Source organism: Armigeres subalbatus, unplaced genomic scaffold (genome assembly GCF_024139115.2).
Source record: "Armigeres subalbatus isolate Guangzhou_Male unplaced genomic scaffold, GZ_Asu_2 Contig1830, whole genome shotgun sequence".
In the NCBI taxonomy this organism is placed as follows: Eukaryota; Metazoa; Arthropoda; class Insecta; order Diptera; family Culicidae; genus Armigeres; species Armigeres subalbatus.
Window position 1 is genome coordinate 7,996 of NW_026942651.1, and position 27,924 is coordinate 35,919.

Below are 27,924 nucleotides of genomic sequence, written 5' to 3' on the forward strand. Positions count from 1 at the left end.
TCTGTCAAACCGTGATGATAAGTTTTCGGCGTTTGATTTTCTTTATTGCTTTTTGAAATTGTGAAGTGTGTACTAAAACTTGTTGTGAACTTAAAAATAGTGATAAAACATAGTTCTTTCGCTAATGTAAGTTGCCAAGTATAGATTTGAATCGTTGCAACTGTAAGAAGGCATTGGTATTTATGTGAACCTACGCTAAGTCGCGTTAAGTTTTGAGTCGAAATACCATCAGAAAATGCAGATGGCTGAAAAATCTTCGTCGGAAGTAGATTAAGTAATATAATAGACCAGTATTTGTCAGTACGGATAAACAACCTTTCTTCCTTTCATTAGGTAATTGTGCGGCGATCGTGAGATGTGTACAGGAGTTGGATTGTCTATAGATCTATAGATAAAACAATCTGGTTGCTAATCTTCAGTATCTTTGCTGAGTCGTGAAAAAATACTGCGTTTCAATATCTACCATTGGGCCTGATATCTATCATTGAGCCTGGGATCTATCATTGGCCATGGCTCAATTCTCACGTTATGACCCTGAAAAATAAACCCAAAGTGGTGGTCCTATTTTTTGTCCTTTCAGAGGTCTGTAAATTCGAAGTCCATGGTCCGAAAAATATGAACCCTCGGTTGAGGAAAATTCAGGTAAATTGACCTTTCCCGACAAAAAATGTATCTCGTTTTATTTTCTCAGTCGATTCTTTGGCTTATTTAAGGTCAACTTTCCCAAAGAACCCATATTTTTTAAAGCCTAACTATTTTCAAAATCAAAAAAAGCGATGTTTTCAAGATTGGCCCGATTTTGAACGAACATCGGTCGAATTTATCAGGCCGGTTCACACGTACAGCACTTTTTCGGTTAAAATAGTTAAAGATAGTTAAAGGCTTCAAAAAATATCATTTTGTTTAAAAAACAGCCTTTGGTTTCATAGTTTTCTCCGACACTGTATGTTCAAAACATAATATCTAGGCCAACATTTGAAAAGGGCGTAACAGCCAAAATTTATTCCTTCTTATTCTTCGTCTACACACATAGCTATATATGTGAACAAAAAATCAGAAAGAATAAATTTTAGCTGTTACGCCCTTTTCAAATGTTGGTCTAGATATGTAGGATATTGGAGTCGATTTAATCACCTACGGTTGAATTTTGCAAAAGAGGTATTGTGCCTTGCAATAAAATGACAACTTTCGTGATCATTTCCAAGACTCTCATAGATGTGAAAAATTTCTCCGCAGTACAAATAGCATTCACGCCGGAATGCATCACGTGGCCGAAAAATTTAAAAAAATATCGTAGTAGCTTTTTTCCTGGACGTTTGTTTTTCCTAGGCGACTATCTGGCGCGTATTTTTCGTTGCGACCGAAAATGAGCGGAGGAGTGGATTCTTTTATGAGCGGTACAGTACAAACAGGTACAAACAAAGCCCAAATTAGGGCACTGCACGGAAACATCTCTTTCTCTTTCGTGCGTCATAAGTTTTGACGTTTACTGGCCTTGTTGTTTTCTAATTTCTGTGCAGCAAGAAAGAGACAAAGCTATATCAAAGTGGCCATTTGTTTTTTTTTTCTCAAATATAATGGGTTACTATGTTGGAATTGAAGTATTTTTACATTTCAAATTTTAAAACTTCCGGGTTACTGCGATTTAATTAAAACAAATTTTCAATTAGGTAATTTCTTTCATCACAGTTCTGAATCGCAGAACTCAAGCAAAAACTTAGTTTCTCGATTGGGTGTCATAAATAAAAAAAATCAATGCCGAAAAAGCAGTTAGATTTTTTTGTATATCCATCTGCTTTTTCGGAATTGAAAAACTAAAACTATTTTCTGCTAATAGCACTGGAAGATATGTTTAGTCACAAACTGTTCTCTGAGATTGATTTGAAAAAAATTATAGCATTTTGACGCTGTGTCTGTGCTAGCGAATTTTCAGAAGTCATTTCCCTTCGAACGCAAATTGTTACAAACAAATCTGTTAAATAGAAGTGCTTCACATATGAATAATGGAGGTAATATACCATACAGGAAAATTGTTTCTGCGGCTCTCTACACTGAGCTGATTCTGCATCTAAATATTATCTGCAACGCACATATATTTTTGCAATCAAGCTTTGCAAATAAATATTACTGTTCCTGCACATAAAACTGTAGATTTTGTACCTCTTAAGTTTTATGCGCAATGCATACATGAAATAAATGCATTTCGAATAGTGTTTATCTAACCGCTCCAATGTGTTTTATGTGCGCCTGTTAATAATAAATATTTGGTTTGCTTATAAAAACAAATGGGAGACATTTTTGATTCTAGAATTGAAAACTTTAATCAGAAATCAAGGAGATGCGCATATATATATATATAAGTACAATATTTTGCCGGCATTGTGCCGGCATTGATAGTTAACAACTATGGACCGATGCACATAAAAAATATTGTCATGTCAATTAAATTCTAAATAAAATCTTTTCATTTTGTATATGTAAAAGGCCGAAAGGACAAAAGGTCGAACGAAACAAAAGGTCGAAATAAACAAAGCTCAATAAAATCAAAAGGTCGAGAGGAACAAAAGGTCGAAACAGACAAGAAACTTAAACAAGTCAATTAAATTCATTCAGTGAGTACAACTTATAGATGGATGTTTTAGTTTTCTAAATGCTTGTTTTCTTCGTTTCTCAAAATGGCGCACGCCGCACATCAAATACACCGGCGTGCATTAAGGTTCCCCCAAACACACGCGATTCTATCGTAATTCTATCGCCTGGGGACTGTGGGGAAGCGTTAATGAAACATTGCCAGCATCCAGAATCGCGGCGACTAGCTGTCTGGGGGGGGGGGGTTTTACACATCGAGGCGGCATATTTTCAATGTGCGCGCCTGTGTGGCTGCGGCGTGCACTTTTTTGACAGATCGAAGTGCCATTTAGAAAACTTAGATATCCATCTATTACTAGTTGACCCGGCAGACGTTGTCCTGCATAGTAGGCGAGAATGTGCATTCCGAACTGCCCATGCAAAGTTCGCATAGGAATCACATTTTAATTTCTCACGGTTTGCTCAACTTTACTCGTAATTTTCGCATTAGGAAGTATCATATAAACCCGTCGGAAACTATAACGAATGTTTCTACTGAAGAAATGAAAACATCCATCCAGCCGTTTTCGAGTTATGCGGATACGAACACAGACCATTTCATTTTTATATATTAGATTTACACTCATTGAATGAATTTTATTTAATTGTTAAAAATAGTGAAAAATTAAAGAGCATTTTTTTGCCAACTGTATAGGCAACTGTACTTATTTTCTAAACCAACAATATTTTTTTTATCTCTAACAGAACCATCTGGATATTAATAATATTGTTTCATAGTAACTACTCCTTCTTTGAAAATTGCTCATTCTTCAACTTTGATTTATGAGATGAGTGTGTTATTTTTGCTTGAAATTAAATGCATTTTACAAATTCCTTAGTTATCTACTTGTTCCTTATCGACCTTTTGTCCCTTTCAACATTTTGTTCTTTTCGACCTTTTGTCTCTTTCGACATTTTGTCCTTTTCGACCTTTTGTCCCTTTGGATCTTCTGTGCCTTTCGACCTTTTGTCCTGTCAACCTTTTGTCCCTTTCGGCATTTTGTCTTTTCGATCTTTTGTCCGTTCGACCTTTTGTCTTTTCGACCTTTTGTCTTTCGACCCTTTGTCCTTTCGACCTTTTGTCCTTTCGACCTTCTGTCATTGAACCTCTTCCTATCAAATACTTCGTCTTCGACGTGTTGATGACTAGTCCGATCCACTTAGCTTCCCTCTTCAGTCAGATGTAGGCTTCCTCTCAAAGTTACGTGCCATAATATCTATATCGCCGGCGAAGCCAAAAAGCTGGACGGACTTATTGAAAATTGTATCACTCATGTTAATCCCTGCTCTTCATATTACCCCTTCCAAAGCGATGTTGAATAGCAGACACGAAAGACCATCACCTTGCCGTAAACCTCTGCGCGTTTCGAAGGGACTCGAGAATGCACCTGAAACTCGAACTACGCACATCACCTTGATCAACCGTATCAGTTTATCCGGAAATCCGTTTTCATGCATTAGCTGCCATAGCTGGTCCCGATCGATTGTATCATATGCGGCTTTGAAGTCGATGAATAGATGATGTGTGGGATTCGTTGTATTCGCGGCATTTCTGCAGTACTTGGCGAATGGCGAACACCTGATCCATGGTGGTGCGTTCGCCCATAAAACCCGCCTGGTACTACCCCACGAACTCCCTTGCAATTGGTGCTAGTCGACAGCATAAAATTTGGGACAGTACATTGTAGGCGGCGTTCAGCAATGTGATTTCGCGGTAGTTGCTACAATCCAGCTTATCGCCCTTTTTGTAGATGGGACACACGACACCTTCCATTCACTTCTGCGGCAAAACTTCCTCCTCCCAAATCTTGGTAATGTGCAGCGCTCTAGCCATTGCCTCACCACCGTGTTTAAATAGCTCTCCTGGTAGTTGGTCAACCCCAGAGGGTTTGCTGTTCTTCAGCCGGCCAATCTCATCCTGGATTACCTGGAGATTCGGAGCCGGTAAAATTATATCCTGCGCGCGTTCTCCCAGGTCCATCACCATAACGCCATTTTCGTCTGCCACATCGCCATTCAGGTGATCTTCGTAGTGCTGCCGCCACCTTTGGATCACACGCTCGTTCGTAAAAAGGTTCCCGTTTATGTCCTTACACATATCAGACTGTGGCACGTGGCCCTTACGTGAACGGTTCAACTTCTCATAGAACTTTCGTGTGTTATTAACGTGATACAGTTGCTCCGTCTCTTCACGGTCTCGAACTTCCTGCTGGCCCTTTTTCCTCCGGAAAATCGATTTTTGTCTGTTTCGCGCCCGTTTATATCGTGCCTCGTTCGCCCTCGTGCGGTGTTGCAGCAATCTCGCCCATGCTGGATTCTTCTCTTCTACTAACTGATCACATTCGCTGTCATATCAGTCGTTTTTCTGTTGATTTTTTGATTTTTTTAATGCTATCAATACCTGTGTTATATTGTACAGACTGTAATGACGACAATTTTCAAACAAGCAATTCCAGAGGCAAAACCGGGTCTTACTATTGACCTGAATTCTTCGGATATTCTCAAGAATTTACTTCTAGGAATTTACTTCTGACATTGTTTCGTGAATAACTTTAATAAATCTTTAGGAAATACCTCCAAAGTTGTTTTCAAAACAAAATCAAGAATGCTTTCAGAAATTCCTCTTTTGAAAATTATTTCAGGTATTCCTATCGGAAATTCCATTCTCTCGAAATTTCCAGCAAGAATTCCTTCCACCATTCTTGGACAAAGTTTCCCTCTTGGGATATCTCCAAAAATCCCCTGGAAATTACTTCGCAGATAAATCCAGAAATTCCTTTTTGAATTCCAAGAAGGTAATCTAAGAAAATTTTGAAAATATCTTCGTTGATTCCTTTATGAGTTTGTTTGAAATTCCTTTGAATTTCCGTTAAAAATATCTTCTGAAAAGCCTACAGAAAATCCTTCGGATGTTCTTTCAGGAATTGTTGAAATCGTTTTAGGAATACCTTCGAACATTTCTTTAGGGGAAATCCTTTCGAAATTTCAGTAGGAAATTCTTTGGAATTTCCTATAGGAACTCTTTTCGAATTGATTTAGGAATTTCTACGGATATTTAAAAATCCTTCAGAAATTCTTTTTAATGCTAGGAACCTCTTTTGACATTCCTTCCTTTTCGTTTTGATATTCCTTCCAAAATTCCCGCAGGAATTATTGTAGAAGTGTAGTTGAGGGGGTTAGAAGGGTGACATTTTGATAAAATTTGACTTGACTACAGCAAAAATGCTTTGGTTCTCAAGTTTTGCGACAATATGTTGATATTGTTTGTACGTTTGTACGTTTATTACAAACAATGATTGTGAAAATTCACAGGAAATTTGTATTTAACTTCCATACAAATTGTACGAAACGAAACAAATATAGAAAAACTTTGCAGCCATTTTACTCGAAACTAAGTGTTTGCCACTTGCAACCCTTTGCGTTTGACCTCCTCAGTTTCAGAAAATTTATTAGATAATGAAATAGGAAATACCAAAAGAATTTTCCGAAAAGTTGCTAACGGAAATTTCCAGATGAAATATAGAAAAGAATTCTTAAAGTAATTTCCGAATGATTCCTAAAAGAATTTCCGAAGTGATGGCCGACAAGGTTTCAAAGAATATCTAACTGGATTTACCGACGGTTTCCTAAAAAAATCAAAAGTATTCCTGGATAAAGTTTTGAAGAAATTCTGAAAGATTTCCAAGAATTTCTTCCAATAAGGGTATCTTAAGGAATTACTGGAAGAACTTCTTTAAAATATTAATAAAATTATTTCTGAAGCAATTTAAAAAAAAAATCAAAGGAACTCCTAAACCAATTGCCGCAGGAATTTCTAAAACAATTTCCAGAAAAAAATCTTAAAGAATTCTATCAATGAAATTTCGGGATGTTTCCCTGACACATGATAGAATTCGTGAAAGTATTTCCGAATGACTGTCTTTTTTTCTTATAATTCCTGTTTTGAATTTTCGAAGAATATCCAAAGGAATCTTCTGATTTATTTTGGAATTACAATTTTTTGGAAATAACTTTCTAAATTCTTTCCTGAATTCCTTTACAAGTTCTTCTAGGAATTTCTTCGAAAATTCATTTATGAATTCCTTCGGAAAATCCTTTAGGAATACTTTTATGAAATCCATTAGATTTTTTGGAATTCCTACGGAAAACCTTACAGATAATCCTTTAAGTATTCGTAGGGAAATTGTTTCAGGAAAACCATCCAAAATTCTTCGAAGAAAAAGTTTTTTAAGATTTTTTTTATAAATTTCATTGTTGTTCAATTGCCTTAAGATTTACTGTAAAATTTGAATTAGGAGCTCCTTTATTTTTGTCTAAGGAATTGCATCAGCAATTATTTCAGGATAATAATGTTTTCAGTAATTCCTCAAAAAATCCCTTCCGAAACACTGGAAAGAAATTCTCGCTTATCTTTTCAAAAGGACCTAAGTAACATTTTTTTCAAGAATTAATTTGAATACTGCAATCAATAGCTTTCATTTTGTTCTGTTGATTGCGCTATTCAAAATAATTCATGAAATGTTACTTAGGTCCTTTTGGAAAGTTAAGCGAGAATTCTTGAATTCTTTTGAAATTTCACTTAGGAATTTCTTCAGAAATACATTCAGAAATTGTTTTAGCAATTCTTTGGAATGTACTTAAAGAACATAATAGTGAAGACCCGGAAATGTTGGGTTAGGTTGTAATATACCATATTCGAAATGAGTTCACAGATCCACACGCTGCATTGCTTGGTTTAGCCATCTAGCACCACATTCCCCTAGCTATAGGTATCGTGGAGTTAGCAAAAAAAGGGGACTCAAAATAATTTTAATTTAAAAGTTACTGGAAAACACATGTAGATTTCTTCCATCCAGTTTCATTTGTAAAACTTAAATATTTCATTAGTGACGGTACTCGGCACGGCACTTAACTTCTCGATTAAAAATTGTACATAATACCTATGCAACGGACGCCAGTCAAAAATAGGAGTTTGAATATTATTCCATCTCCAAAACATATTTGTTTAAATTGTTCTCATAGCACTTCTCCATCTTACTTCATTAGCAATTGATGACAAACATACACCTGGCTCTGAATACCTCACTCATATATTTTGTTTTCCACACATTAATGTGACTTTCACTACATTTCTTAATAATGCGCATATGATATATCAGTAATGTCTATATGATTCCAGTAAGGTCGATAAAAGTTTCAATTTTCAAGATCTACAAGACTTTTCAAAGTGGAAATAAAGTGACAATTATTTTGAGTGCCCTTCTCTGATCCTATGCTATGCAGATTTGGACAAAGACTTTATCCCTATCCTTTTCGATCACCGTCCTGGTAAGAATAACACATTTCGTTTAAGGGGTCGTTCACAAATTACGTAACGCTGTAGGGTGAGGGAGGGGGTAAGGTGGAGCGTTACGATCCATATATAAAAATTAAACCTTCCATAAGAAAAATGTTGCGAGACGAAGGAGGGGGTTCAAAATCGCCAAATTCAGCGTAACGTAATTTGCATGGGCGTAGCCAGGATTTCGATTAGGGGGTCCAAATTTTTAGGTCTTTCGAATCTTACTTTTATAGTTGTTTTATATTCGGAGACGAGCCAGCCTCGGGCTGAAAGTCTCTTTAATAAAGACACAAAAAAAAAAAAATTGTTTTATAAAATCAAATAGATATTAGTGCTTGGTACTTTTTCCTTCTAAGCTCCAAACACTTTGAAACCAAATCCACAACCAACAGTAAAGGCTGAATCACAACAGCGCGTTGCGCGTCAGCGTTTTGTACTAAAACGCAATGCCAATAAACGTGACGCATTCACGCCCGGATTCTTCAGGAATGCCTCCAGCAATTTCTTCGGTAATGTCTTCAGGAATAGCTATCAATTTCGCCGGGAATTGACCGAAAATTCCACCATTATTTACTCCAAGAAATCTTCCACGAATTCCTTTATAAGTTTTGCAGGGAATTTTCAGATAATTCTTTCGTGCTGTTTCTCATAAAAAAATCTAAAAATTGCACCCTGGAATTCCTAAAAATATTCCGTGGAAATTCCGCAGAATTTCCAATAAACATTCCGGAGAATTTCGCGAAAAATCTTCGAACTTCCTTGTAAATTCCATATTTTTTCCGTAAAAGTTTCGAATAATTTCTTGTGAAAATTTCAAAGAATTTCTCTAGGAATTCCACCGAAAATTTATACAGAAATTATACCGAAAATTAAATAAACAATGGAATTTTGGGAGCTCCTCAAGAAATTCTCCGGGAGTTCCTCTGATGATGATGATGGTCCTGCTACATACCCCTACAGCTAGACGAGGTTTGTCTATAAGATGAATTCTCCAAGATTTTTTCCGAGAAGTGTTCTGGTAGATTCACTGGAAGTTCCTCCGGGGGTTCGTTTAAAAATTCTTCCGGGAGTTTCTTTAAAATTTAAAAGTAATTTCTGAAGGAATTTATAGATAAATTTCTAAAGAAAGCCTAAATGAATTCCTGAATGAATTCCCGTAGGAACTACTAGAGAAACTCCCTAGAAAAGAAACAGCCGATGGAATACCCGGAATTGAATTTCTAGAGAAATTTCCGGAATCCCATTTCCTTGAAATTCCTGCTAAATATCCTCAAAGAATCCCCTGTGAAGTTCCTGGAGGATTACTAGAGAAACTTTTGAAAAACTCCTGGAGCAGCTCCCAGAGGAACTCCCACAAGCAGTTCCGGAGGAATTCTCACAAGGTAGTACTGAAATAATTATTGGAGAAGCTCTTGAAGGAATTTCTGGAGAAATATCTGAAGGAATTCCCGAAAAAATACCCAGATGAAATCCTGAAAATATTCCCAGATGAATTGCTGTTCTTTGTTTGTTCTGAAGCAATTCCTGGAAGAACTCTCGGAAGATATCCTGGAGGAACTCTCAAATTAATTTCCGAATTAAATTCTGGAGTAAATTCCGAGTGCTATGAGCCTTCCAAATAAACGAAAGATTAAAAAAATTCCTAGTGAAGTCCGGAAAGAATTCTAGGACAATTTCACAGAAAAAATCCCGGAGAAATTCCTGAAGGAATTCCTGGAGAAGTACCTGAAGGAATTCCCGGAAAAATATCTGGAAGAATTTCCAGGGAAATACTTGGACGAATTCCTGGAGAAATTCCTAATGAAATTGAAGGATATTCTGAAGTTATTGCGGAAAGAATTCCAGAATGTAATCCTAGAGGATTTCATTATTGAATTTATAGAGGTATTCCCGGAAAAAATCCTGGAAGTTATCCCGGAGGAATTCAAGGAAGAGTTCCTGGAGGAATACCCAGAGAAGTTTCTAGAAGAATTTCCGAAGAAATTTCTTATTGATTAGCAGGTGAAATTATGGAGCGAAATCCGTCATAAATTTCTGAAGAAACTTCTAGTGGAATTTTGGGAGAAAATTCCGTATGTATTCATGGAGGAACTCTTAAATGCATTCCTGAAGGAAATTCCAAAGATTTTCCTGGAAGAATAGCCGAAGAAATGTCTAGAAGTAAAACTTGAAGAGAAGAAAAGAAATCTTCAAGAAATTTCCTCATGAATTTCCTAAACAAAAATAGTTGTGGGTTTCTTGTAACTTAAAACGGCTACGCAGTCTTTAAGGATTAAAACAAGATTTATATTTGTCCAACGTTTCGACACGGGGTTGGTGTCTTCATCCCCGTGTCGAAACGTTGGACAAATATAAATCTTGTTTTAATCCTTAAAGACTGCATAGCCGTTTTAAGTTAAAATAACAATAAACAGTCGATCATTCGAAAGTTGTGGGTTTCTATATGAAAAGAAATTACAATTACTGAAGAAGGATTTTCGAACGATTTAAAGAGGAATTTGTGGATAACTTTCTGGAGTAATTAAGAAGTTCCCAGGGGAGGTTTTAGAAGGATTAATAGGAGAATTCTTGAGCCCGAAATGTTTCGAGTTGTTTTGAGCTTTCATATAGTATGGATCCTGGATACCCTTATAAGTTTTTTGGGAATCTTTTGAATTTCAACCTCCTATTGCTGAATATGTTAGGATCGTAAAGTGCACATGTTTAAGCGCATTTTCATTCCAGTAACCGTTCAACCTTTAATTTATGAACGAACTCTTACGAAGAATTCTCCACTGATCCACTGGGAGTTGTGCAAATGACCTGTCCCATAATCTAATGTCTATAATGTGTTTAGTGTTCAGTCTGTACGACCTTTGGTCGAAGGCGGTGATGTTGTCTTCTATTTACTTTTTTCATATCAACGTAATAAATCCACATTATTTAACCTATACCAAATGACCTCGAGTCTTTATTCAATACAAACATAATACCTATGATAAAGCAAAGCAAATAAGCATGCTAATTTGTTCTACGTCGAACTATAAGACCGTCAACCCAACAGCTGGGCTTTAATTGCCATGTGGCGTGAAAGAACAATCAAATCAGTGCAAAACATGACACACATCAGGCGTCTTCTAAAACAACAAACGCAGCACCACCGTTCGATGGGGCTTTTTGAATTTGCAAATTTTGTTATGTTGAAAAAAAAGTTCAGGAATCATGTTGTTAAACATTAATTTGAAAGTGATTTGATGAATTTTGTTGTTTAAAGATTTTTTAAATTTGAAATCAATTTAAAACTAGAAAAAAAAACTTCAAACGACGGTGATTTCACAACTAGATAAACAGATCGTTACTCAGAAATCCGGATGTTTGTGAGCAATGCCACATCCAACGTTCTTTGCGAGAATGGAAACAACAATTCCCGCTCCATGTGTGAGCTAAGATAAAACTGTTTGATGGTACAAACAATTGCAATAAGAGTGTCGGAAAGTTCATGTACATGCTTTTATCAGTGGAGTTCACTTCCGAAAAACTGTTCATAAGTACTATCAGCATTCCTTCAATGATCTCACGCCATTCGTATATGTACATACAACCTCAACCCATTTCCGAGTGTCTTGGAAAACAAAACGATCTGTGACGTAAGAGAAACCACAATCACGCGAAGCCTGCCTTTCGGAGCAAAAAGACGGATGCGTGGTGTTGTAGATTTCGTAACCGGTACAAGCTGATTCAACAAGTGTTCTGATGGAAAGATTGGAGGCTTCTCACGTTGCGTGTTTCGACAGCCAGCAGCGTATAGGGACGGTTGGTTAGCGACAGCACGACAGTTTCATGTTACGATTTCGCTGATATTTGTTTCCTAAAATTGGTCATAAAAAGCAAAACCGTAACGTGATAACACTTTTTGGTGCTGGCAATTGTTAGTCATCTCTCGAGTTTTTGAAAGTGCGTCACCATGAATATAGTTGGTTCACGCTTATTCGCACCTATCAAGATCTCGTCGATTACATTGAATACCATCTTTGCCATCAAATCTTCGAGTAGGACCTATTCTCGTGAGTGAGTTAGTTGAATATTGTTTAAGTCATTGGAAATTGGATTAGGTATTGGGTTCTTATTACCCATTGCCTTGCTCTAGCATGATACGAACTGTGGCGATCGTGGCGATATTCATAGTCTATGCTGGATCCACTAACGTCACTAGATAGGAAATAAGTCCACCTCCAATGCGAGAATCACTATCTAAAAAAACAACTAGGAACAGCATAGTAAACAGAGGAAAAAGATTTACCTTATCTACTTTATTGGGCTTTCGAGTGAACCCCCTGAGTGACGGCCAAGCATGGACTGTTTACCCTTAGTCTTTCAAGTTTATGAGTTACCATTTCAAGTTACGGTCTCTTTAGCGCTGCCGCAAAAGGAAAGACTTGTTCAGTATAGGCGAGAAGCCGTTTCTTTCCATTACATATGAAATCAACAGCTGACGTTATTTGCAAGGTTGATTAGGTATAGTCTTGTGTTTATTCTCCTGAATTAAGGTACAGTGGAGAGTGATGTTTCATTTGAAAAACTCAGTTGTATCACATTCGTTTGCCATCCGTGGCCGGTATTGCTCACATAGTCTAAAGGTTACAGTTCGAAATGTTGGGCAGTTCTTTTCCCTTGCACTTCTTCACCCAAACGGCCCAGCCGTTGAATCCTAGCCGACTCTGGATGAGCTTGACGCACTCTATGTCGTTGGTGATGTCGTCATCCAAAAAATCTACACAAATATGAAAAAAACGGAAATGTTAAATAATCAGCACTCGTTCTAAAAACCCTGATGATCACCCACCTTCACATTTCATATTACACACACCAGCTTTACGACCGGGACGGCACCATTGCTTACTGTTGATTTGAAAGATCCCATAGCTGGCGGTTTGGTTCGGAAGCCGCGTTACTTTGGTGGTATCCATGCCGCTCTCGGCGTTGGCCAGACAAATCCAGTTGCCGTAGAACGTACGGGAAATTCCGTTTTTGCCCAATTCCTTGGCCAGATCACATTTGGAGTAAACTTTGGCCTCGCCTAATGCGGCGATTAGTAGCAGCAGCAGGCTTGCGCCGTAGAATATCTTTTGGTTATGGCCGATCATTGTTTATATTAGTTATTCTGTAAGAAAAGAAATCATATGTAGATGGTTAATAGAATACATCCTTTTTTTTCTCATTTCAGGTATGCTTCAATAATCGAATTATCAATAAGGTAGGAAGGTAACAATAAGTAAATCCCTACTGGTTTAGTTTCCTGGGCGTTCAATTTATAGAAAAAATCGTTTACGATTCTTCAAGACCTCATATCATATCACAGTAAAAATACAGAAAATCATGACAAAATCTGAAAGAAGTACCTATTTTGAAGTTAATTCATCTAAATGAAAATTTGTGTCTTCCCTTCAAATCAACAGCTGTGATTTTATTAAAAAAAAAACTTTCATAATTCTGTCATTTTTGCTATCGCACAACGTTTCGGCGGCAGGGTACTAATGACGTCTAATGACGCAGAATAGAACAACTAAATTTTTCTGGAAATCAGTGATGCATGGCACAGAATATGGACCAACATCGTGCCTGGGTGTTCTTAGTTTTGAACTCTGAACGTAGTTCATGGTGCACTTCGTTGGTAGGCATGCAAAAAGCAATAGTATCTAAGGGTTAATAGATTTTAAATTCTGTTAAACCAACCGTACTATTTGCTATTTGTTATACAAAAAATCAACAAACAATTAACAAATCGACATAAGAGTCGGTCACCTAAATGCCTTCAAATATGTCCTAGAGGCATACGATAGGTTGTATAATAGGTGGTTCAAAAATCGATTTTGCTCCACAGTGCTCATCTGATTCTTTACCATGTTCTGAGTGTCCTCTGAAAATTTGAGCTCATTTGGTTTAAAACTGATTTAGCACAAGCCGTTTCAAGTTTGCATGCAAATTAGTATGGGGAAATTTATTTTTTCATTATACTGGTAATGACGTTTTCCCATGAGGCGCAGGTTAAGAGAAAACCTACACAGCTGTAAGTAATACTCAACAGCTTTCACCCAACAAAAACCGCATGTTGATTAATCGTCCCAATAATTAGTAATCGATTTTAAGACAGGTTGCGAATCTTTAGTCATGATCGTTAAACTTCTTTGAGGGCATCACTGAAATGTGCAGTGCAACATAGTAGCCTGAATTTGTGTGTGCTATCTTTCGCGCCACGAGCAGCAATGTTGCCTGTTGATGAGTTATGCAATTAGCTCCAGAAAACCACGGTATAGATTAAATTCGATTACTAATTATTGGAACGATTAATTGAGATGCGGTTTTCACTGAGTGAAAGCTGTTGAGTATTCCTTTCAGCTATGTAGGTTTTCTTTTAACATGCGCTTGATGGGGAAGCGTCATTAACAGTATAATGAAAAAATAAATTTCCCCATACTAATTTGCATGCAAACTTGAAACGGCTTGTGCTAAATCAGTTTTAATCCAAATGAGCTCAAAATTTCAGAGGACATTCAGAACATGGTAAAAAATCAGATGAGCACTGTGGAGCAAAATCGATTTTTTGAACCACCCTATTGTATATACTTGACAATCCTTTCAGAAATGCATTAGATGCCATTGTTGGTCTCGATCGATTGAATAGATTATGTGTGGACACGTTGTATGTACTTGCGGCATTTCTGCCGTATCTGACGTACAGCGAACACATACAGCGTATCAGGTATCAGGTATCAGAACGTCGGCTCAGGAGGCACGTTCCCCTCAATTTGGGAGATTTGTGCCATCGTTTCACTGGCCTTTCTCATCATTTACCTGACGGAAAAGGAAGTGAAAAGGGAAAGGAAGAGGAAGTGAAGTTGGAAAGGAGAATGGAAACCATTTATAGGAAAGCCAATTATGTAGACTCACACGCATTCAGCTAGGGACTAAAGAGAGGTGTCACAAAACACAGAGGACGTAACAATGGACGAACATCAAAGACGAAACACAGAGTGCACTGTGAAAAACGCATAATGCGAATCCATATAGGTGACAATCACAAAGTACATTGTAAAAATCGCATAATGCGAATCCATATAGGTGGCAATTTGTTGAAAACTAAGTAAAACACATATTCATAACCCCATTCTTATTAAACCTCACGTTGAGATTGAACAAGAGTAGCCGAAGCCGTACGTCAAGGACGTGACACAGAGTACACTGTGAAAAACGCATAATGCGAATCCATATAGGTAACATACACAAAGTACATTGTAAAAAAACGCATAATGCGAATCCATATAGGTGACAATTTGTTGAAAACTAAGTAAAACACATATTCATAATCCCACTCCTATTTAACCTCACGTTATGATTGAACAAGAGGAGCCAAAGCCGAACGTCAAGGACGAGACACAGAGTACACTGTGAAAAACGCATAATGCGAATCCATATAGGTAACACACAAAGTATATTGAAAAAAACCGCACAATGCGAACCCATATAGGTGACACTTTGTTGAAAAAAAAAACTAAGTAAAAAAAACATTATCATAACCCCACCCTTATTCAACCTCAAGTTGAGATTAAACAAGAGTAGCTGAAGCCGAACGTCAAAGACGAAACACAGAGTACACTGTGAAAAGCGCATAATGCGAATCCATATAGGTGACAATCACAAAGTACATTGTAAAAAAATGCATAATGCGAATCCATATAGGTGAAGGTTTGTTGAAAAACTAAGTAAAACACATATTCATAACCCCAAACTCACGTTGAGATTGAACAAGAATAGCCAAAGCCGAACGTCAAAGACGAGACACAGAGTACACTGTGAAAAACGCATAATGCGAATCCATATAGGTGACAAACACAAAGTACATTGTAAAAACGCATAATGCGAATCCATATAGGTGATAATTTGTTGAAAACTAGGTAAAACACATATTCATAACCCCACTCTTATTTAACCCCACGATGAGGTTGAATAAGAGTAGCCGATTATCTCGGAGAAGTAAAAAGTCAACTACGCCATAGCTCCGGTTAGCGCAGCGAGGGCTAAATACTGTGAAGGGGCCCTGGTGCTTCACAGGCTCCGTTTGCGGTTAGGTTCTTATTAGACCCCTAACCATACATTCGTAGGCACGGTAAGCATAATGCCGCATCACACCGAGAATTGAGGGTCACCTGTATGATGGACTTTTACCACTGGAACAGGCATTCCGTAATGTTATTTTTAGCCAGATAACCAGCTGCCGACACCACACGGCTATCTAGGCTGTTCGTAGAGAGAAGTTGACATTGACTTTACGTCAACTCTTAATGTGGCCGAACAGCCGAATACAACACAAACAATTAACAAATCGACATAAGAGTCGGTCACCTAAATGCCTTCAAATATGTCCTAGAGGCATACGATAGGTTGTATATACTTGGCAATCCTTTCAGAAATGCATTAGATGCCATTGTTGGTCTCGATCGATTGAATAGATGATGTGTGGACACGTTGTATGTACTTGCGGCATTTCTGCCGTATCTGACGTACAGCGAACACATACAGCGTACATTTTAATGTGTTCAACGCTAATACAATTCTTATCAGCTTTTTTGTTCTTGGGCTGCTGGATGGTGGCTTCTCTAAGGAGCTCAAAGTGTGGACTGGTTGGTTTACATTTTCAGATGAACGGGAAAAGTCGTCTTTTTGGCTTTCTTGGCCCCCCCTGGCTATGAGAGCCTTTCAAGTGTTCTTCGAAATGCCGCTTCCACCTCTCGATCATCGAACGTTTGTCCGTTGTGCGTTAGCATAGGCGTGAGCGTTCTCAATAGTCCCCCCCTGATGTATTGCTTAATTGCGGGCCGGGGGTACGGACTGGCGAAAGGGTTTTGGTTTTAGTGGGTCGGGTAAGAGTTACATGACATACCCATCCCCACACTACCTGAGTACCTCCTCAGGTGTATGGTTGCAGATTTCCGTTTACCCTTGCTCAAGAAAAAAAAACACGTTTGTCCGTCAAGAGGTACCCATGCTTATCCTTGCACATCTCGACTCGCGACACAAAACCTTTGTGCGATGCGTTTTGTCTGAAGCATTCCACGTTCTGCCGGATCCCTTGATACAGTGCGACATCCCATACTGCGTCCTTCTCCTCCAGAATCTATCTGCTCTGCACTCTTCGTCGAACCAATAGTACTCCGTCGGCTTCGTCCCGCTTATCCGACAGCAAATGCGTCGTTAATGGCTACTTTAACTGTACATTGTTGATGACGTATAATTTTGGACGCAGTTTAACCTGGTACGGGACCAATGAGCTAGACTTTACTAAGGTGGCGCAGATCAGCGCAGCGTGTCACTAGTTGTTTCTTTCTCTCTCCCATTGTTTTTATGCAACGCAAATAGTGACGTCACTATTTGCGTTGTATAAGATCAGCGGGAGAGTAAAAGAGAGAACTAGTGGCACGCAGCGCTGATCTGCGCCACCTTAGTAAAGTCTGTTCCTTGGTACGGGACTTGCAAAGAGGAAAAAATGCAACTTCAGCTGCTGCAAGTCAACTGCTGTCACGAACTATCAGGTGCAGCCAGCAGCTTTTTGTATGAATGTATTTGTATCCTAACTAAAATATTCCACATGATTTTTGTTTTACGAGGACTTTTTCACTTTAACGAGTATCCCAAATCATCAATCAGCTCAACCAGCGCCGTAGCGTGTGGTTGGCCAGGTTGGCCAGGTTTGCCAGTTTGGCCCCCGCCAAGGGCGCCAACCCTTAGGGGGCGCCAAACTCCATCAGAATTGCATTATAGCAGACGATAAAAAATCTCATCAAGGTTTTTTTTTACTCGGTGGATACCACTTGAATTGTTATATTTTTGATTTTTTGTTATATTTTTGGTGGGGTTAATGGGTTTTATTGATGCTGAAGGTATCAATCAGCTGAAATTAAACCGTCTAAAATCCTTGGGGTAATCTCAATTTCAACAGTTCAAAGTGTTTCAGATTCAAGTTTTTAACAGACGATTCGGAACTACTTCCATATTCAACAGTTTGGCTAATTTCCGAATGGCCCTCTTCCGTCAAAAACTGATAGAGATAGGGGAACTGTACCGGTTTTGGCCATGTTCCTAATTTGGCCAATTTTGCGAATAACTCCAAAAATAAACCAATTCGCAAGGGTTTTATTAGTTCCAGAAAGAGATATATCCCTCATCCTTCAACGCTGCTTTCAACTGATCGATTATTTTGGAAAAATATGTATTTTTCAGGGTTGGCCAAAACCGGTGCACTTCCCATATACTGACTTTTTTTATCGTTTACCTAATGGAAAAGTAAGTGAAAATAGAAAGGAATAGGAAATATAAATGATAAAAAAATGGAACAAGTTTCTAGGGAAGTAGCCCTAGATGAGGACTTCAATACGTCAAAGGCGAAACGCAGAGTAGACTGTTAAAATCGCGTATAATTTTTGTTCGTGACTAAGAAATCCGTTTTATACTCAGAGCCGGAGAGTGTTACGGTTCATTTTATCTTGCTGTTAGTGACAAATGTTTGAGTGGCTTTGTGTATGTCCCACTCTTGAATGTTCTGTGTTTGGGCCTGAAGATAGGCAATTAAAATTATAGATAGAGAAATCCCCAGACACAGACTTTATATTCCTGGTGCCACTTGGCACAAATTAATCGAGGGTGCCCAAATAGGATCTGAATCCTACACCAAAATAGAGCTATGTATTCAAAGCCTTGGCTGTTGTAGACAAAATGCAAAACGCAATGAAAACACATTTGCGGGATTTGACTGATGGACCAAAATCTTATAAGGAAACCTCGTCACATCTCGCAATGGGGAATAGAATGGACGTTTCTCTCGGGGCACAGAGAGATCGTCAGATATTTTAATTTGTTGAAGTTGTTAAGTGTTTATTTTTGTATGTTTGTAAACTTTTTATTGTAATAAGAGCCGTTTTCAAATAATAGATACTCGGAAGTAGTGATATGTAGTTTGTTTGAATTTGAGATATATTCTCTCATTTTATGCAGGCAAACTATTTGAGGTTGAAAAACGGATTATAACTATTGTATTTGATCCAGTGTCATTTTGTTTTTTTTTTTAAACCAGGCACTTGTATGATATTCGATGATATTTTGAATTTAATTTTTTTTTAATCTACATAATCCGGTAAAGCTTTTAACGAGGCACTTATCTGAAGACATGCTGAATACAAGAATCTACATCGAGGGATTTCAGTAACGATGACAACTGAACTACTTCAAAGTTGAAATTTATTTACCCAACCATTGCAACCAAACTACCGATAGACCCACTTCAGAAATTGATATATCTTGATCCGAATAAGTCCGGAGTTATTTTTTTTCTTGATACGACCTGGTCCCATCGCTATTCCTACCTTTTGTCAATTTTCTCCAAAGTTGAATTTCATTTCAAGTCCAGTAGTTCTTACAAACCACCGACCAAAGTCTAATGACGATTCCGAAGTTCATTTGATCCACTCCAAAGTAGAATTCTTCTTGGTGCGACTACATCCGATCCACTAGTGCCTGAATTCACAACAAGAAAGTTTGAATGTTTTTTCGGTAACACATGCACTAGTGGATCTATTTTTTATTTGGGTAGGTTTATTTAATGTTTCAAAAATTTGTTGAAGTTTATAGAAAAGAGGATTTTTAGAAATTTTCTGGCCTTTTCAATAATTCTTACTTTCTACCTATTGGAACATATGCAGGTTATAGTGACTTAAAGAATTCCTAAAACAAACACCACCCAAAAAAGGCTTATTTTTAAATATTCCAGCTCTTATCATGCTACAGGCCGGACTCGATTATCCGGAGTGTTGAAACAAATTTCACTCCGGATAATCGAACCCTCCGGATAATCGAGCCTTTTTTTTGTTGTTGCTGAAAATTTAACTTTTGCTCAAATAATCTTTATTTTGGTTATATAACATCTCATAAAATATCCCGTTGGTCCGTTCATGGATTCTCACATACGTTAGAGGTCAGCGCCAATCGAAAAATCGTCGGCGGCAACGTTTGTCATAATTTTGGTCGGCGATGGCGTGGCGATTTTTTTTATTACGTTCGTAACGTAGTTTTTTTTCAGGATATTTTTAGACATTAACGGGAGAATCTTTTTAATTTCCCCGGAAAAAATCTAATGAGTTGTCCCAGGAGATCCTTCCAAGTTTTTCGAATTTTCAACAGGAATTGCTCTAAAGTTTTCACGGGAATTTCTTTGAAATTTTCACGGGAAATTGTTTAGGAGTTTGCCTATGCCACCGGGCATGCATGCTTCGAGTTTAACAGAATTTTCTTGTGATTTTTTTAAACTTCACAAAAACTGTTTCCAACGGAATTTCAACTGGATTTTTTTCGGAATGTATTTGGATTTCTACGTGAAATTCCTTATGTTGTCTATTAGTAATTCTTCGGAAATTCTACGAGAAAATTTTTAAAAGACGAAGGGTCGTTTGGTTGAAAGTCATTTGTTATTAACTGCGAGGTTTCTAAGCCAAGTTACCATTTTTGCACTTGTATATCATGAGGCCAAACACGATGATACTTTTATACCCAGGGAAGTCGAGACAATTTCCAAGCCACCCTCAGCATGGTCTTGCTTTGTAGCCGCGCGTTTTACCACACGGCTAAGGAGGGCCCCGACCGAATACCACATGGCCGAATAATACGTTAAGCCGAATTCCATTTGTCCGATAAGGTTATTATGTTGAAAATGGTTTGGCGGTACGACCAAACTAGTCATTTGGTCGAAAAAGCCGTATGCCCTAACGCTAACAGGTCGTTTGGTGGAATACGCTTTGTCATCGAAAATTCCATTTGACCGAAACGGTAGCAGGAAGGACAATTTGGCTGAAAATGTTATTCGACTGATCGGATTATACGACGATAAACGTCGACCCGTCAAGCCAAACGCCGTTTTCGAACAAATGAGCTGTCGGAGCAAACGTCTTTTTCGGCCTTATGTCACCTCGTTCGGCCAAGCAGCATTTTTGGTCAAACGATTTTTTTTTTCGGTAGCTCGGGCAAACAACACCATATGTTCATTTCTGCCAAATGGTCATCTCTACCAAACGACCATCTAAGCCTTTTTGGCTAAATGACCTTTTCGATTAGACGACTTTTCAGTCAAATGACCTGTTCGGCCGAACGACATTATCGGCTAAATAATTTTATGCCAGTTGAGTTTCGGATTAATGACATATTCAGCCAAACAACAAACGGCCCTTCCCCGTCAAAACATTTGATTTCAACGTGAAATTCTGTGGATTTCAACAGGAAATCCTTGGAAATTTACGCAGGTTAATCTTCGAGATTCCCATAGGGAAGATCATTTAATAACGTAACGCAAAAATGTGGCATTTTCAACCCACCTCCCCCCTATGTCACACTTTTTGTATGAAACATCTGAAAATTTTGTATAGATCGTCACACTACGGTAAACCCCCCCTCCCCCCTCTGAGCGTTACGTAATTTGTGGACGCTCCCAAAGGAAATTCTTTATAATTTACCCAGAAAATTTCTGGAATTTGCATTGTTTGTGGCGTCAGTCGTCTAAGCGTATTTGCAAGCTATGGAGTGTGAGTTTGATTCCCGCCCTAGTAAGGAGAAAACATTTCGTGAAGCATAAAACGCTCCACCTGTTCACTAGGTGCTGTGTGAATGTCCTGTCCATTGTCTAATGCTAAGTGTAAAGTATTGAGTATGTGCTAGCTCTGGTCAAAGATGGTGATCCTCTCTTTCTTTCTTTTAAATTGATCTTTTTGAAGAATTCCTATTTTTAAGGAAATTTACTCAGAATTTCAACGGTAGTGTTTTCGAGACTTTGAAGGATACTCTTCAGAATTTTCAATTAAAAGTTCTTAGTTTTTACGAAAAACTTTTTCGATTTTTGAATGAAAAAATGTAAGGAATTTTCAAGAAAAATAGCCTTTTTACGAGAAATCCTCTGAAGTTTCAACGGGATTGCCATAAACTGTCGGCGGCGACGGCGCACATCTCTAACCACCGTGTGGTCCTCCGGTGGTCCTCCCCCCTATGTCACACGTTTTGTATGAGGTATCTAAAAAATTTGTATGGATTGTCACACTTCAGGAACCCTCCCTCACCCTCTGAGCGTTACATAGTCAATGGATGTTGCCTAGACACAAGGTTTTTTGTTGTTACTATTCCAATACCAGTTTCAAGTTCTAGTGTTTGAATGTATACATGGACCAGCGTTGGAGAAATAACCATTTTTTTCATATAAATATTGAGGCTGTTCACAAATTACGAAACGCCGGAAGGAGAGGCAGCCGGTCAGACTGTGCGTTACTATTCATACAAACCAATTAAACCTTCCATACAAAAAGCGTTACGAGGGGGAGGATGGAGTTTCAAAATCGTCAAATTTAGCGTTACGTTATTTGTGAACGAACCCATTCCGGATATTCCGGAGGACCATTTGGTAGCAATGTCAATGCTTTACTCAGAATGTACATACGAGTGCTTAAACAAATATCAGTGCTTTGAATTTAAATTCATAAATTAGCCATTTTTCTGAATGTTCTTGATTTCCGTTCCCCAGGGTTCTTTCACAAAATTCGTAACGCTGAATTTGATAATTTTGATACCGCACCCTCCCTCTCACAACACTTTTTTAAGGAAGGTTTAATTTTTTTATGCGGAACGTAACGCTTGGTCTAACTTCCTCCCTTCCCCTAAAGCGGTGCGTAATTTGTGAACAGTCCCTCACTAAAGCAAGAAAGGCATAGTGCCTTACTAGGTGTCTTGCACATATTGGATACGTTACGGATACACACTGATAATACATATTTCTATTTTTGTAAGATGGGTAAAAATATTACTCCGGATAATCGAGCCATTTTCTCCGGATAATCGAGCCCCGGATAATCGAGTCCGGCCTGTATTTGTTTTGAACATGCATGAAAGTAAGGGGCGCCTAGTAACGGTTTCGCCAAGGGCGCTGAGAGTCCACGCTACGGCTCTGAGCTCAACAATCAACGGAGCTTATGATTAATTGTGCTCAGAAGAGTCCACCCGGAGCTTAGGAAAAATAGTCATGAAAATAGTTGAAACTTGATGGTCAACTGTGATGAAAAGAAGAACAAGTGTCAACACAAGAGAAAAGAAGCAGCGTCTTTGCAGGTCTCGTCTCAGAGTTTAATCATCCCCAGATATAGATCTGAGTCGATATTAGCGACACGTAAAGTCCTGAAGTCTTGTTGCTTTGTTTTTTCTCAATCTTCATGACCATAGTGCACAATTTTGTGACTCGTCCCACGCTGGAAATGGGATGCTGATCAGCCGCCCTTAACATGGGAAACATACGTTTTTATGAGCAATACTTTCATATTTGACAGATGCTCGATCATACCTTCGAAGAGACGTAAACCCCTTGTTACCTGTCAGCATACGAACAGAGATCCCACCGATATTGGTTACCCGATCTTTCCTAATTTTCATCTTCGCGCATTTTCGTGCTTTGGAGTATCGGTCCGATTCCCGGCATAGTAAGAAATATAGGAAATTATACACTCGTGGAGATGGGTGTCCGAATGTCCTGTTGTTTAATACTAGGTGGTAAGTATGCAGTCTTCACGACCTCTGATCAAAGAATCCTGCCTTAATAAAAGAGGTAAACGGTTGCCTCCCAACGGGGACAAGAAGGGTTGGGTCAATACAATCAAATCACTTCAAAGTGTTTGGATTTTATTGACCTAACTAAGTCTAGTACATTTAGTTAGGTACATATTATTCGGCAACTCGGCCGTACGAAAATCATTTTTTGTTAAATGTCTTGGCTGTGCATAGCACAGCACATGTTTCGAAATGGACAAATTGATATGAACTTTTCGAAAAAGAATCCACGTGTCTTGGAGGGACTCGAACCCTCAACCTCCTACTCTCTAGATAGGCGTGATAACCCCTACACAACAAGACCACTGAAAGGTCACGTTTGCGGAAAAGCCATCAGAATCCGAGTACCAACATCCACCGCGGTTAGCTTTTTTTTTTTTTTGCAAATTGAATATCTTCCGGATGCTTGATTTTTTCAATCTTCACATGTGTTTTTGCCTTTGGCACATCCGAGTGTGATTGATTCACACTCTATACAAATCCGCCCAGCTCGTTGTTGGGGGCATAGAGTGTGATGTCTCGATAATAAACAAGATGCGCTCGCTTGACTGTTGATATACAATAGTAAAGCACATGTGAAGATTGGACAAATCAAGCTGCTGAAAGATATTATTGGATTCTTTTTCGCAAATTTCATATCAATTTGTCCATTTCGAAACATGTGCTGTGCATATGCACAGCCAAGATATTTAAGTCTAGTAGTTTATTCAAATCGATCAAACCAGATTTGTATTTTTCTTGATACGACTAGTTCCTTTCTAGTAAACAACCAGACTATCTGTGAACAACGGTCTACTCACTTCAGAGTTGGATTTTATTGGCCCAATCTGGACCAGAGCTGTCTTCAAACTACTGAAAGACTCACTTCAGAGTTGGATTTTATTGGCCCAACTTGATTTTTTGAATCAATTTGTTTGATGATTTAGTAGTGCGTTGTTAGTATACGAAAAAAAATCCTTGTTCATGGATTTGCATAAGTTGAACTCGTTAAAATTCCCAGAGTTTTCTAGGATTTTTGTGGATATTTGGCATTTTTTACCGTTTTTTTTTTTTGAACATAGGTTTTTGAACATTGGTTATATAAATGATGTGGTAATTTTGAACCTCCCTTCGTTACGATTTTTGTTTTGATCTTTCGGTGCTCGCACATTTCTGGATCAGTCACGCAGTCCCGCCTTGGTTGTGATCGAGGGTGTTGTACTTTCCACAATGTTATGAGTTACCGAAGAATAAACATCTGTAATTTGTATATGGTTTGTCACGATTCACGGCGGCCGGCAGACGTTGTCCTGGATAGTAGGCGAAAATGTGCGATGTGAACAGCTCTGGTGAAATTTCCATACGATTTATCATTTTAGTTTTTCACGATTTACTCAACCTTACACGAGATTTTCGAATGAAGGAATATCATGAATTTCATTGCCATTTACATAATAAATCTTGATATTTTCAGGCAAAACGCCTTCAGTTCATATATTTCCGTTTTTTTGGGTTTTTAGGAATGCCGATAACCATAAAATCGACACTTAACATACAACCAACCAGCGGATAGTAGATTTTAATACATTTATGCATAAGAACCTTGCAGAAACTGTATAATAATTGGGCATATACAATTTCGGGAGTTTTTAATACAATTGTTGTATTGAAATAATACAGATTTGTATTACAGTCGACTCTCTACATCTCGATGTTCTATATCTCGATATCCCTGCCTATGTCGATGGTTCCCTCAGTCCCTTCAATCTACATACATTTGGGCTTTCTACATCTCGATAACCTCCCTACCTCGATATCTCTCTATCTCGATGTGTTCTGATCATATTTTGTTCAGGATTTACTCTCCTTATGTCGATATGTTCAAATTTTTAGGCTACTAGACCATCTTTGGACAATAACAAACACATCAACAACAGGCAATGACATTTGTTTTGTTGTCGTTTTTCATGGCAACGAGGTTTTCTGGATCTAGTACCCATTTCAATTTTCCTTCCACTCCTCGATCTCTCCCTATCTCGATGGTCCCTTCAATATCGAGATGTGGAGAGGCGACTATATTTCAATACAATATTTGTATAAAAAGCTTACAGAATTGCATATGCCCAGATTTTATACAATAATTGTCAGATTTCTTTTTTGGGTGTAATTACTATTTATATTTCTGAAATAAATCCAATTTTTTACCAGTTATAAGATTATGCCTATAAGCATCCATTGCACAATGGTCTCAGAGTCGAATCTAGAAAAACAAAAATATTTATGCCTAAACTATTAGTTTTAGATATATAGTATCTTCGGGAAAATTTATTCATATTTTTTGACGATTTTTTTCCATGTAGTGAAATTAGGGTGGTACCTATATTTTAGGAGTTCATAATATTAACTTTTTAATTTATCGGTGTAGAATTGTGCAATGTTCCACAAAGTTGTAGAGCATTTTATTTTGAGCAACTTTTCCGAAGATACCATTTTTCTATCGCTGATGGTTCACAAGTTATGAGCTTTTTCAATAAATACGTTAGGGCGGTCCCTAAAAATCGGTGTTCTTCCCATAACTATTGATACATTCAATTCTCGCAAAAACTTAGTTCCAAGCACTTTTAGAACTTTTGAAGACGCACATTCTTGTTAAAGAACCATGGATCTATTTCTTATACCAAAAAAGTTATTTGAGTTTTTATAGGAAAAACATGTTTTTTCAATTACAAATATTACAAAATGAGGCAAACCGATTTTTAATCTATTGGTTCTATTCGAAAGCTCGTACTTTTCTTCGTTTATGGTGGGAAAAATTAAAATGCGTTTTTTGTTTAGAGCGTTTTATTTGATTTTGAAAAAAATATGTTTAAAAAAAAACGGCTATAACTTGATAAATAAACGAGATACGTCCATGTGTCTTCAACAAAAAGATGTGCCTTTTAAAGTTCTAAATGTGACCCACATAAAGTATCCCTTAAAAATCAATACATAAAAATATATTAAAAGAAAACCGATTTTCGTAAGGACACGTTAAATTGATCAAAGTAGGCTGGTCGAAAGAACATATAGCAGAAAAAATACATTACATAACATACGCATGCTAGAGATCATTAACAGATAAATCCCCTACAGTTGTTTATCCCTAATCATTCATAAGATACACACGCACCAAAACCACCGCTCTTTGAATATCACTTCGTCTTTGTTTTGTTTCTAAGTCTCCCGTTTGGCGATCGCGTAGTCTCTCTATTTGTTTCGTTTTTGCGATTTACCTTGAAAGCACTGGCAACAAGGCGTGTATACGTGTTTTTTCATCATCCACAAGACTGACTAAATTACGACATATAGGGTTAGCACAAGTGTTTTCGACAAACAATCTGACCCCGGCACATGATCGAAAACAAATGACAAAAATTAAAAAGTAATGAATGAATAAAACTACAAATAATGGCGATACAACTGTTTCAGAGGATTATACCGAAGCACAATAGCTACTGCAGAAACAGCGCTTCTCCCTATATATATGTTTTTGCGCGAATGACACACTAATTGTGGGATTAATCCTATTTGCAGTTTGATACACAAAAGGCAACATTTAGACTTTGCCTCTTCCAAGCACTAATTACATTAGAAGTACTCAACCACCAACTTGAATTTGCATTTCATACGACCCGACCCGACTATTTTTTTTTTTATTGTATTCCAATTGGGATTTCCACTTTTTCTGTCACGTCACTGCTGGTCAGTGTAAGTTCATCGTTTGGTTGAACTTTGCATTCATAATGATCACTTACCAATCGTGAAAGAAGCTAGTTCGCGCGCACTATGGAAGTTCTGAGCGTTCAGCTCTGCTCCAACCGCTAATTACACGTCTTCTGAATAGTGATCCTCAATTTCCATTGATATTTATTTGAAATCGAAACATTTTTCACTCTAAGAGTGAGTCTCCGCCTAGAACCAATTGCCGGTTAGAACTAACTATTATTGCCGGTGATACTAACGTGATCCACTAGAAAGCACGACTAATTACAACCACGAACGCTTTGACAAAGACGACACGAGACCGTCCAGAAGTGGCCACCGCTTGTCCGAACGAAAGTGAACATGATAATGGCTTTACGCGCGGCGGCAACCGAGTCGATGTAATCCACCGCCTATCAGCGCTCCGCCTCATACAAGCGGCTCTCGCTCTCGGTTCTATACCACCATCATCACCATCGCGCGCACCCTTCCCTGTTTGAATTTTACCTCGATTCGGAAAAAGCAAAAACGTGTCCGGCGCCGCAAAACAAACCTGAGCTGCGCTGGTAGGTAGCGCG

The 27,924-nt window shown here is 38.1% G+C and overlaps 1 protein-coding gene and 1 long non-coding RNA gene across 2 annotated transcripts; one reads left to right on the top strand and one right to left on the bottom strand.

Moving 5' to 3' along the window:
• LOC134203388 (uncharacterized) lies at positions 1 to 13,274 on the top strand. The gene is made up of 3 exons (XR_009977587.1): positions 1 to 274; positions 334 to 404; positions 13,173 to 13,274. It is a non-coding gene; the product is annotated as an uncharacterized LOC134203388 (long non-coding RNA).
• LOC134203387 (lysozyme c-1-like) lies at positions 12,443 to 27,718 on the bottom strand. The gene is made up of 3 exons (XM_062678258.1): positions 27,400 to 27,718; positions 12,792 to 13,109; positions 12,443 to 12,719 (listed from the first exon to the last, which is right to left on the bottom strand). The coding sequence occupies exons 2-3, from the start codon at positions 13,090 to 13,092 to the stop codon at positions 12,580 to 12,582; spliced, it is 441 nt and encodes a 146-aa protein (XP_062534242.1). The 5' UTR covers positions 13,093 to 13,109; positions 27,400 to 27,718; the 3' UTR covers positions 12,443 to 12,579.
• Positions 27,719 to 27,924: the final 206 nt, after the last annotated feature.

Excerpts from the sequence above, each read along its gene's own strand:
- LOC134203387 (XM_062678258.1), bottom strand. The coding sequence starts at position 13,092 with ATGATCGGCCATAACCAAAAGATATTCTACGGCGCAAGCCTGCTGCTG. Across the intron at positions 12,720-12,791 it reads GTGTAATATGAAATGTGAAG|ATTTTTTGGATGACGACATC; the intron begins GTGGGTGATCAT and ends ATATTTGTGTAG.